The 12,360-nt window shown below is 43.4% G+C and overlaps 1 protein-coding gene across 1 annotated transcript in view; it reads right to left on the reverse strand.

Annotated features, from left to right (window-relative positions):
• The window catches only part of PTPRG (protein tyrosine phosphatase receptor type G), a 729,284-nt gene that overhangs the window by 78,692 nt on the left and 638,232 nt on the right, over positions 1-12,360 (reverse strand). The window contains exons 9-11 of the mRNA XM_031662790.1: positions 10,106-10,290; positions 6,885-6,993; positions 811-860 (exon numbers count right to left, since the gene is read on the reverse strand). Of these exons, the coding sequence (XP_031518650.1) occupies positions 811-860; positions 6,885-6,993; positions 10,106-10,290 (344 nt within the window). The remainder of the gene's footprint in view (positions 1-810; positions 861-6,884; positions 6,994-10,105; positions 10,291-12,360) is intronic.

The following is a 12,360-nucleotide window of genomic DNA, read 5'->3' on the forward strand; positions in this document are numbered from 1 at the left end:
CATCACCCCATTTTGCAGGTTAGGAAACGGAGACACGGAGATGTTAAGAAGGCACAAATGCAGGGCGGCCTGGGTCCAAGACTCGGCTCGTTCTTAGCACCATACTAACTTGGGGCTCAAATCTGGGGGTTTGACTCACATAAGGTATCTCAGGAAAACAAGAAGTGCTGCTCTGAGCGATTAGTCTAATTTTAGCTTGCCTTCTGGGTGATGCTGGACGCATTACTTTAACTCACTGAGCCTCGGTTTCCTAATCTGTAAAACGGGAATAACAGTAACACTGACCTTGTGGGCTGCCTGGAGAAGTAAATAAAATAATCTGTGCCTGAAACCCAGGAAGAGTTTAGTGAATTTTAGGTTATTATTATTATCACCACGGCTGTGATTAGTATTTTAATTATTCATTATACCAGCCAGAGCTGGGGAAACTAAGATATTAATTCTGGTTCCAGAAATTTTCAGATCCATATAACTTTAGGCAAATGACAACCTCTGAATTTGAGTATATGTCAAATGAAAGGGTTGGAACAGATTTAACCCCTTTATGGTCCTGCATTGTCTGATCCCACAAATCGTAACTAAAAATATGAAGAATTTTTACCTTCACAAAATTATACAATATAACCACCTAACACTGTTGCACAGCTTGTAAGGTATTGAATTATAAAAAGTGAATAATGTAATTTTTTCTCTACTATAACCGCTTTACATTGAGCAGTTTAACAACATTATACTGCCACCTCGTGGTGACAGTTTTAACTGCAAGCAAATTAACAGCCACGACAAATCAATTTCCCATTCTCTACTTACCACTCCTGTTTTCACTATTCTGGTCCCTTGGAATATTCGAGTGGTATTAGCTGAGAAACAAAGAAATTACATTTAAGCAATGAAACTTTTTTTTGTGGCTCTAACAAGACATTCCTCATGAACACAAATCTGAATTACATATAATTTTCACATGTCAAAATACTATTCTGTAGATTTTTTCCAACCATTCAAAAATGTAAAACCCTTCTTGGCTTATGAGTCATACAAAAACATGCAGAGAGCTAGATTTGGTTTGTGGATAGTAGCATGCTGACCCCTGTCTTAAGCTATTAGTTAAAAAATCATTTTTCAATTTTTATTGTTTTCTGTTTTATTGAGGTAAAAATTTAGTAAAATGCATAAGATACAGGTGTATACTTAAATGAATTTTACATATGTAAACACCTGTGTAACCACTCCCCATAGTAAGATAAAGACATTCGCCAGTGCTTTGCTGGAGAAAAGGTGTACCTGTGTTGGCATCTAGTTAATATCCACCTCTACCCCCAAAGCTAGCCACTATTTGGACTCTGTCAGTTTTACCTGTATCTGAACTTGATTTAAATTATCGTATTACACCATTGTTCCTCCTCTACTATCTTTTTGGTCATGATTTCTTATCCTTTTTGTGATTCTAATTATCCATCCTTAACTTATTACTGTTTACCTTAAATTGGTACTTTCACCACTTGTTAAAAATGTAAGAACTGTATGATAATTTAATTCTATTTGCCCACCTTACCTTTTGTGTACTGTTATATTTCTATTCCTACCTATATTTTAAAATCCTGTAAGCTACTGCCAATTGTTTTAAATGGTCCAATGATTTTATATTAACCATACATTACCCTTGTTGGTGTTTATTTCTTCCTGTAGCTCTGTTCTCCTATGTGTTATTAAACAATATAACTTAGAAAACAATTTTTTAAGATTATGGTAAAATACATGACAGAATTTATCATCTTAAAATTTAAAAAAAAAATGGCCAGGCACAGTGGCTCAGGCCTGTAATCCCAGCACTTTGGGAGGCCGAGGTGGGCAGATCACGAGGTCAGGAGATCGAGACCATCCTGGCCAACATGGTGAAACCTCGTCTCTACTAAAATACAAAAAATTAGCCAGGCGTGGTAGCGCGCACCTGTAGTCCCAGTTACTTGGGAGGCTGAGGCAATCGCTTGAACCTGGGAGGCGGAGGTTGCAGTGAGCCGAGATAGTGCCACTGCACTCCAGCCTGGCGACAGAGCAAGACTTCATCTCAAAAACAAATAAATAAATAAATAAAAATTAAATTAAAAAAAATTACTATCTTAACCATGTTTAAGTGTATGGTTGAGTAGTGTTAAGGTTGTTCACACAGTTGTATAACCATTACTTCTATCCCTCTCCAGAACTTTGTCATCTTGCAAAACGGAAACTCTATCTGCATTAAAGAACCTGTTTCTTCCTTCCCCCAACTCTGGCAACCACCACGGTACTTTCTCTATGAATCTGACTGCTCTGGATACTTCATATAAGTGGAATCATACATATTTGTCCTTTTGTGTCTCACTTATTTTACTCAGCGTAACATCCTCAAGCTTGATCCACCTTGCAGCATGTGTCAGAATGCCCTTCGTTTTTGAGGGTGAATAATATTCCATTGTATGTATATAGCACGTTTTGTTTATGCCTGCATCAGTCAATGCACACTTGGGTTGCTTTCACCTTTTGGCTTCTGCAAATAATGCTAAACAACACGACTTTTAAAAAAACTTCGTCAAACTGCTTCTATGTGGTTCTTTCAAAAACCAAAAGTGCTATGTAAACTGAAAAGCTGCTTCCTACATACACTGAGAGATTAGTGAAAATGCTAATTACCAAAATAACAACACTTGTACCTGCTATGATATTTACCAAAACTAGAAATGGCAAGTGACCCACATATATTTTTGTTTGGCCTGCAAACTTTTATAAAGACAAAACAAAACAAAACAGAATTTGCCACCAAAATTGTAGATGGTAGCTTTCTCTAAAGCTCTCAATCTCTTGCTTATCTGAAAACTCACAATAATGGCAAAACTAGGCTCATCTTCCAGCAGGGCACCTTTCAGCTGGGACTGAGTGTCTATCACCCCCTTTAGGTGGCCACATGGTCTCCGATTTCCCACTGACGGCACTCCCCTCATGTGTACATGCCCCCTGCCTGGCCCCATGGGCGCTGGAGTTTGCAACCTTGACCTGATGATATATCCATTTTGCATAGTTGGAAAGTCATATGTGTGTAGAGACAAATGTGAGGAATAGACCCATCTAAATAAAATAACCCTTTAGGTCCCAGGTCAAATAAGGCAGCAAAGAAAGCAAATAACGGGGGTCTCACCCAGCCTAAATATAGCCTTCCATGATCACTGAGCTGCTCAAAGATCAATACTGTATGCTTCAGACAGGCGTGCATGCCTCCCCTAGTTGAGACAGGAAAAAAGGTTCCCAGGAGGAACTACTTTACCTGCCCTTTTAAAGGGGCTCTACTTAAGGCCAACAAACTGAACAGCCACTCCATCAGCATGTGGCTTTCCACTGGCCTTGAACAATCTCCACTGGGGTCAATATCCACTGGGGTCAGTGACAGCCCTGGTGACTAGAAGCTTCTACAGGACCTTTCATATCAGGAGTTTAGTTTAACCTAGGGTCCATGGGCCTAATGGGATTTTTCTAAGCTCTCACTGCTAATGGTGCCCTTTTTTCCACTATGCATGTAGGCAGCCAATATCAACTGCATTCACAGGACCTGCAGCTTTGTCTCTGACTGAAATCTCAGATATTTTCATACTACCTTAGAGTTTTTGTAGCTATTTTGGAATATCATTGATGTTCATCACTACTCAGAAATCACTGGAGCTAACAGACCAACCACTTGTCATTTAATACCTTAATTTTAAAAAGCACACATATTATTATATCCCGAATGTGTTTAAAATATTTTGGCAACTGTATTGAATATAATTAGTTCCTTTCCTATGTATTGCACTTATTTATCTAAAACCATTCTGAGAGAGAATCCATGGGCTTTGCCACAGATGGGTCTGTGGCTCAAAGAAGCAGCTTCTAAATCCCCATTTTCCATGACTGTTGAGAACTGCAAAAAGTCTTTGACTATCTAATCAATATTTTCATCATTTTGTTGAAGACTGTGGGTGTTTGGTAATTTTTACTCTTTGGGGTAGGCCATTGCTGTGTGTTAGTGACTGGGCTTTGCGATAAGAAAACCCAACTCAGCTTAGCAGCAGAGATTTTCTGAAGTCACCTGTACCCAAGCCATCATTTCCCTGTTTGTAAAATAACCCCTACTGCACCAGCTGCCATAAAGTGAGGTTCAGATGAAATAACTTACGTAAAAATGCTCTGTCGCTGTGAACCGTTCTACAAATATTGCTTGCTATTATTATTGCTATATCTTCCACAGTAAGGTAAACATATTTATTGTAATGTTACATATAACCTAAATAGTGTTATGTTTACCATAATATGGTAAATATTCCATGTGGCTTCCTAATGCTCCTAAGCCAGATTAAATTTATTATTGAGAAACCTAATTATTCTGAAAAAGGAGGTATCTTTATTCTTTCCATTTTAAAACTTGCCCCCTTATCAACATAGAGGGATAAACGCAAATATATGTAATGAGTAAACTCATGTCCACCTCTGAGCAAAGAAAGACTGCAGACAAGGAGACACTGGCCATTTTCAGCAAGTCATTGTGATCAGACATTTAAACTATTCCATGCTTTGAACTTACTAGCTGACAGGGCCTTTTTGAATTACATTATATTATAAACATTTAATTTTTCAAAGTCCATGCAGAAGCCAGGGAGCTCTGGGGCCTATTAATCAGGTAAGGCAGTTCTGCAGATTCTAGGCTCTTGGAAGGAGCACAGGGGAGGCCTAATCATGATTTATGTGTCCGAAGTTCCAGGGCCCCGGCCTCAGCAAGCTCCCAGTCTGGCTTCCTTCTTTCTCCCCTAGGCCAGCACAGACCTGGCCGTGGCCTGCAGTCCTTCCTCAACACAGGGAAAGAGACCAATATGTTCATGGTAAAGGTGGACACAGGGAGCATGATTTATTTATGAAATAAATGCAGCTATGCTCATTTCCATTAGTTTAAATGGAAGGATGAGATCAATGTGAACATTAGCAAAGAATATTTAAATACTAAATGGAAAATGTTCAAGCCAGAAGGGACCCTTGGAGGAAATCTAGGCTGGAGGGCTTCTAATCCTAGGTTTATTATTTATTATTTTTATATACTAATACTAAGGGGCAGATTTATACATGGTGCCAGTAACTAGCACTATGTGAATGAGTTAACATGCATTACCCCGCATCATTCTACAAAGACCCTGTGGGGTAGGTACTACGGATACTGCCACTTTTTGGATTGGGAAACTATAGGTTCAAGCAGTTAAGAAACATTCTCAAAGTTGTGCAGCTTCTAAGAGGCAGCCAGGACTCAGACCAGAGGTCCTTACTCCAGAACCCCTTACAGTGCCTGCCAGTTCCTAGGGCCATCAGGGCTAACTTGTGAAAGCTCAGATTCCTGGAAAATGGCCTCCGCCCCAGGTAAGATTCTGATGCAGTTGGTCTGGGAGGGGCCCGTGAATGTGCACTTCTCAAATGAGGCTTCCAGGAGATCTTGCTGCTGCTGCTGCTGCTGTTGGTCCACAACTCACATGCCTTACTGGGCCCCCAAAGTTGTATGCAAAATTCTGGCACTTTGTAGGGAAAATATCCAAACCTTCATCAGATCCATAACTCAAAAAGGGTTCACCACTGGGCTGGTTAACCTGGTATGGGTTTCTTATTTGACAGATACCTGAGAAGTCAAGGACATGCTTCAAGAGGACCTCAGGCTGGCAGAGCAGAGTCCAGCACCCCGGTCCCTCCTTCCATGCTGGTCTTAAGGCCTGTCATCAAACCAAATCAGCAAACTACGGCCCATGGCTATAGCCTGTAGCTGCCTAAATAATACTGGAACCAGGACTGGGATTAGGTTGGGGCAAGTAGGAGATAGTGTATCCTATCTATCTCTACTTAAAATTCAGATATTTTATTCATGAGATTTTTACATTAATTTTGCTTTTATTTTTATTTTTGTATTTATTTTATTTTATTTTCATTTTTTCGAGATGGAGTTTCACTCTTGTTGCCCAGCCTGGAGTACAGTAGAGCGATCTCGGCTCACTGCAATCTCCGCCTTCCAGGTTCAAGCGATTCTCCTGCCTCAGCCATCCGAGTAGCTGGGATTACAGGTGCCCACCACAACGTCCAGCTAATTTTTGTTTTTTAAGTAGAGATGGGGTTTTCACCATGTTGGCTAGGCTGGTCTCGAACTCCTGACCTCGTGATCCACCCACCTCAGCCTCCCAAAGTGCTGGGATAACAGGCGTGAGCCACCACACCTGGCCTAATTTTCTTTTAAAAAACATCCCATTAAAATGTTATGTCTCTTGATCACTCAATTTTTTGGTGCCCCTTAAACTATTGAGTGAAGGCAAATGTCCCACTTGCTTTTAGTTCTGACCCTGGACCTTTCTGTTAGTCCCTAAATCATCAGGACCATCTATCTAGATCCAGGAATCTCAAGGATCCTGCATGCAGGGGCTTGTTTGTGCGGCTTGCAAGTCAGAAGGGTGAGGCATACCTGTTTTGGGCTGCAGTTTTTGAGAGAACAGCTAACTGAATCACGTTAGAAAGACAAAGAAGATATTCGACGGTACAACTTGGAGGTGATTTTGTGATCTGTCACAGTGCTGGACAATGACTGAGAGAAAGGCCCTAGTACTTGGTTCCCCACAGTTGGAAAATAACAATAAAACAATCAATCAAAAGTGCTTTGTTTTTTCTCCCCTCTTCTGCCTATAAAACCTCCAGCCTAAAAGACCTAAATTACTAGGGCTTCCCACATAGACTTTAAAACCCTACACTGATTCTTTGGCCAGACTTGTATTCTTCCCCAGCACCTGAGCAGGAAGAAGCAGAAAGCATCGGGAGGTAGTCTCAGGAGCGCCCCAGGCCACAGGAGGGGAAGCCAGCCTCACCTTGAAACAGCATCGTCTGGCTGAAGTCGCTGCGCATGTCGTTCCGACACACGGCCTGGACTCGGAACAGGTAAAGGCTATCGGGTGAGACATGGCTAATGGTGGCTTTCTGTAGGTAAAGAAGGAAAAGGCAGTGAGTTAGTTTTGAAGGCCAGGGCACACTTTGCATTCTAAAGCCAAACCTGAGTGCCCTGGCAAAGCCTGACAGACGTGATGCTTCCCTGCTGACCAAAGGCTCACTTTGGAAGGAAAGACTGTTTGGACCCTGCCTGGGAATCTTTTTATGAACTTCCTTGGGAACTGTTTTCCACACTGAAATGTGCAGGACACAGGAAAGAGTAACACTATTCTTTTTTTTTTTTTTTTTTTTTTTTGAGATGAAGTCTCGCTCTGTCACCTAAGTTGGAGTTCAATGGTGAAATCTCAGCTCACTGCAACTTCCGTCTCCCAGGTTCAAATGATTCTCCTGCCTCAGCCTCCCGAGTAGCTGGGATTATAGGAGCCCGCCACCAAGCCCAGCTAATTTTTGTATTTTTAGTAGAGACAGTGTTTTGCCATGTTGGCCAGCCTGGTCTCGAACTCCTGACCTCAGATCATCTGCCCGCATCAGCCTCCCAAAGTGCTGGGATTACAGGCGTGAGCCACCCTGCCCGCCCATGTCTGTTTCTTTACAGTTTAAAGGCCTCACTGTCTTTGTATTACGCAGAGTACAGGGCATGATGCAAGGAAGAACACCAGGCTAGAAGGCAGAGGACATGGCCTCCTCATACCACTCGCAAGCTGTGGGGTTCTGAGCCAGTTCTTTCAGCCTCTGCTATTTCTATAAAATGGGGAGAGGAAGAGTTACTTCATAGGTTCTTCTGAGAAGTATGTAACATAGGCCCAGCAAACCTTGCTCAGAGGTAGAACACACCAAGCAACAGAAAGAATGCCACCTGGCTAACACAGGGGTGTTGGCAAGCTGTGGCCCACTGTCTGTTTTTATAAATAAAGTTTTATTGGCAAACAGCCATGGCCATTTGTTTATGTAGGTCTATGGCTGCCTTCACTCTACAGTGGCAGAATTGAGTAGTTATGCCAGAGACTGCATGACCTATAAAGCCTCAGGTATTTACAATCTGGCCCTTTCCAGAAAAAAAGTTTGCCAACCTCTGGTCAAACATCAGCCAAATCCAGGTCCCTCTTCCTCACAGTTTCATTCTGACAACCTTTAAAAATGAGAAAATGTAAACTACCCAAAAAGCAGGCAGTACTTACCTCCTAAAGAAACAAACAAGAAAAGCAACTGATTTTCAAAGACTCTTCCAATAGATGAGTTGTCTTATCATCAAAGCATGTATTCTGAGCCAAGTATAGAAGCAGCTCTGTGAGCTTAACCACCGAGTGGGAGTGGGTTTTCCCGATGCAGCTACTGAAAACCTCTGAACTGGTATTAACATGTTATTGTGGCCATACCTGCTGATGTTGCCTTGAAAGCAGCTTCTTAGTGAGAGGGGTAGGCTAGGGCCGTGGTATTTAACTTTACGCCTCATTTGTCTCGTTTGGAAAAGGTAGGCAGTAACACCTGCCCACAGGTTTGTGGTGAGGACGTGGAAGGCGGATGCCCACTAGAAAATGCTGCTCAAATGATATGCATTACTTTCAGGTTTCTGGGCCACAATAACCATGAGTTAGAGAATAGATTTGTTGCCACTAAGTCAGCACTCTTCACTCGTTGAGGAATTAGAAAAATTAATTTTGTGTGTCCCCAAAGAAAATAACCAGCCCTAGAAATTCTTGTAAGAAAGAAGTTGCTGTCAATGCATGTTTTTCTCTACATCTCTCTCTTTCTCTGAAACTAATTTATGTTTCATTCTCTAAACCTCTGACCCCATCTTCTGCTCAGAGCGAAATCTTCACTCTATCTATGCAGGGATTTATTAGAATTCACTCCAAGACGGTATCTATTCATCTTTGCATGTTTAATTATTTTCCACTTAGAACAAGAAACTGCATAAGCACCTAGATGGTTTCTGCTGATTAATGCAAGCCATCCTCACTTCAGAAAGAGAAAAATCCCTTATGGACTTCCAGTTGTGACAAGAGAAAGGTTAAAATACATCATAACCTTGGGTGCCTTTCAATAGATTCCTCTCTGATTTCACGAAGCTCATCATTCCCTAATGTGACCCAGATAACAATGTCTAGTGGGGAAATTGAAAATATAAATGGAAATGAAGTAAAAGAATCTTCATCTAAAGAACTATGAAAAGTATTATTCTATAACTGATGGAATGGGCCCGGAGGACTCTGTATAGGGAGGAAAAAAGTGATAACAGTCATTAGGAATCCCACTTGGTGCTATTGCATTTTTCATGTGCATGTACAATTACGGGTTTCGTTATTCCACAGCCTTCCTTTGATTAACAATAAACACAAGGCTTTCAAACCAAATATGTCACTCTGAGTTTGTAGGCAAAGACTTAAAGACAGTAGTTGTGGAGAGTTTGCTTTCATAGGGAAGGAGATGGCTTCTGCAAACATCTGTTCTGAAGGGCCTTGTGTGTTGGACACTAAACATTTAGGTAAATTTTAAGAGGAGATGCTGAATTTGGCACGTGTAGCTCAAAGTGAGGTCGGATAGTATAGTATTTGAGTATCTGAGAAAAGAGAGAAAATATTACACAGCTGCAGGGGTTTGGCAGGTATTGCAGATGTGTAAGGCAGAACAACTGTGACAAAGGGCAGCAACTGTGGACAGTGGTGGTGGTGATGTGAGCAGCAGTAGCTTTAGTAGGGGAAAAGGAAGAGGAGAATGATTGCAATAAAAAATAGCTAATATTGAGATAGTTATATAGGACCTGTTGAATACTTGTATAGCTCATTTAGTATTTATGATAATCCCACTGATAATCCCATCAGATGAAAAGGGCCTAATTGAGGCTGTTCATTAACAATGAAAGGAAAAGCAGTCAAGTTCTAAAGGACCCAATCTAAAGAAATGAACCGGCTCTCCAGGTTGCGTAGCTGTTAAGTGTGAGGTCGGGATGGCACCCAGGCAGGCTCCGTCTGCTGTCCTCCCTGGCACTCTCGAGCAGCGCAGCAATGGCAGTGCCCATGTTCACCAGACAGTGTAAGGACAGATGACACAGAGCTGGCACACTGTGCAGTGCCTGGCAGAGAGATGCAGCAGGAGTCTCTCTCTGCAGCATGTACCCCGAATCAGAGCAGGGGCTTCATACCAAGTCTTTGTCGCTGTCCTTTGTAAACGTCTTCTCCTTCTCGTCCTCATTCTTGGTCCAGCTGTAGGAGATCATGTAGTTCATGATGGGTGGGTGGTAGATGGTCTCCGGCTGGCTCCAGGACACCTGCAGTGCCGTCTGGTTCAGAGGCTGCACCTTCATGTGGATGGGTGGAGAGCTGCAAACTAAAGATACACAGGGCTCAGCTCAGGGAGCTTTCAGAACAATGTGCCATTCAATCCGTGCCCCTAAGGACTGCAGCCTCAAAAAGTTGAAAGAGTAATACAGGAAGCACCCATGCTCCCTTCTCCTGGGTCCTCTTAACACTGTGTGTGTAGAAAGAGGGGGAGAACATTGTACACACACACACACACACGCATATGCATGGGACACAGATGCACACACACACGTGCACGGAATACAGATGCACACACACACATGCACGGGACACAGATGCACGCACACACGTGCACGGGACACAGATGCACGCACACACGTGCACGGAATACAGATGCACGCACACACGTGCACGGGACACAGATGCACATGTGCACACACACACAGAGCTGTTTTTCTGCTAGGTCAGTAAACACTGCAACATTCTGATGCTTGTACCCTAGATACTCTGTCTTGCATCTCCCAAGATTGAGGACACTTTCCTAGGTAACCATATGGCTAGTTCATATCAAAGAGAACTGGCACTTGAATTCATTTTTTTAATATCTCATATATGATGCCATTCGAAATCTCTGACTGTCTCCAAAAGATCCTTTTTTTTTTTTTTTTTTTTTTTTTTGAGGCGGGTCTGCGGCTGTAGCCAGGCTGGAGTGCAGTGGCTGGTTCTCAGCTCACTGCAAGCTCCCGCCTCCCAGGTTGCGCCATTCTCGCGCCTCAGCCTTCCCGAGTAGCTGGGACTACAAGCGCCGCCACGGCTAGTTTTGTATTTTTTTGTTAGAGGCAGGACTTGCGGTTCGCCAGGATGGTCTCGATCTCCTGACCTCGTGATCCGCCCGTCTCGGCCTCCCAAAGTGCTGGGATTACAGGCTTGAGCCACCGCGCCCGGCCTCCAAAAGATCCTTAATCACTGTGTCCCCTTCAGCCTCATGGTCATCAGCCTTTCTTTTCATGAAGGCCGTTTTGAAGAAGCCAGGCCGTTGGACTGGTGGAGTGTGCTAACTAAAACTGTAGACAAAATCTTATTGTAAACAGGTCCGAGTGTAAATAAATAAATTTATAATGAGACTTTAAGTAATTTTAAAGCAAAGTCACATAACACAAGGATGACTTTCTCTGGAACAGCAGAACCCCGTGTAATTATCCTGATGTGGGGTGTAAGGAAAAGTCAGGCTAATTCATCTTATTCCTTGGGGCTGAGAGGTTTAAGGGACACGGTGGATCCAAATCTGTTTACAGACAAACCTATGAAAGTGTTGAGACCTTGACAGGTCTAAATGAGTTATACAAATGCTCAACAGGTCTGATCTAGTCAGCTGGAAACGTGTACTTTCTCAGAGGTGTCCAGGCCCCTGTGGCCGTGTTCCCTGCCTCGATGGAGCTAATGGTCCAGGGCAGGCGTTCTTACCCTCAGCACCCATGACCTCTTTTTTTTTTTTTTTCCAGACGGAGTCTCGCTCTGTCGCCCAGGCTGGAGTGCAGTGGCCGGATCTCAGCTCACTGCAAGCTCCGCTTCCCGGGTTCACGCCATTCTCCTGCCTCAGCCTCCCGAGTAGCTGGGACTACAGGCGCCCGCCACCTCGCCCGGCTAGTTTTTTGTATTTTTTTAGTAGAGACGGGGTTTCACCGTGTCAGCCAGGATGGTCTCGATCTCCTGACCTCGTGATCCGCCCGTCTCGGCCTCCCAAAGTGCTGGGATTACAGGCTTGAGCCACCACGCCCGGCCACCCATGACCTCTTGAGCCAGACAATGCCTTGCTCGTGATGGCTGTCCTGTACCCTGTGTAGCAGTATCCCTGGCCTCCACCTGCTAGATGCCAGTAGCCCTGCTCCCCGTCCTCAACTTGTGACAACCAAAAATGTCTCCAGGTATTGCCAAAGGTTGCTTGCGGGGGCCAATCACCTTCAGCTGAGAAGCTGCACTGTAAGAGATGGAGGCTCACCAAAAACTCCCACGTGCAGAGCCAATACTGCACTCCAGGAAAAGATGGAGGGAGAGGAGGAAGAGGAAGAGGTGGCTCAGGCTTTGGCACCCAGGGAAGATGCCCTTGCGGAAGGTTCACGTAACTGAGAGCTGAGAG

This window comes from Papio anubis, chromosome 2, assembly GCF_008728515.1.
Source record: "Papio anubis isolate 15944 chromosome 2, Panubis1.0, whole genome shotgun sequence".
Classification (NCBI taxonomy): domain Eukaryota; kingdom Metazoa; phylum Chordata; class Mammalia; order Primates; family Cercopithecidae; genus Papio; species Papio anubis.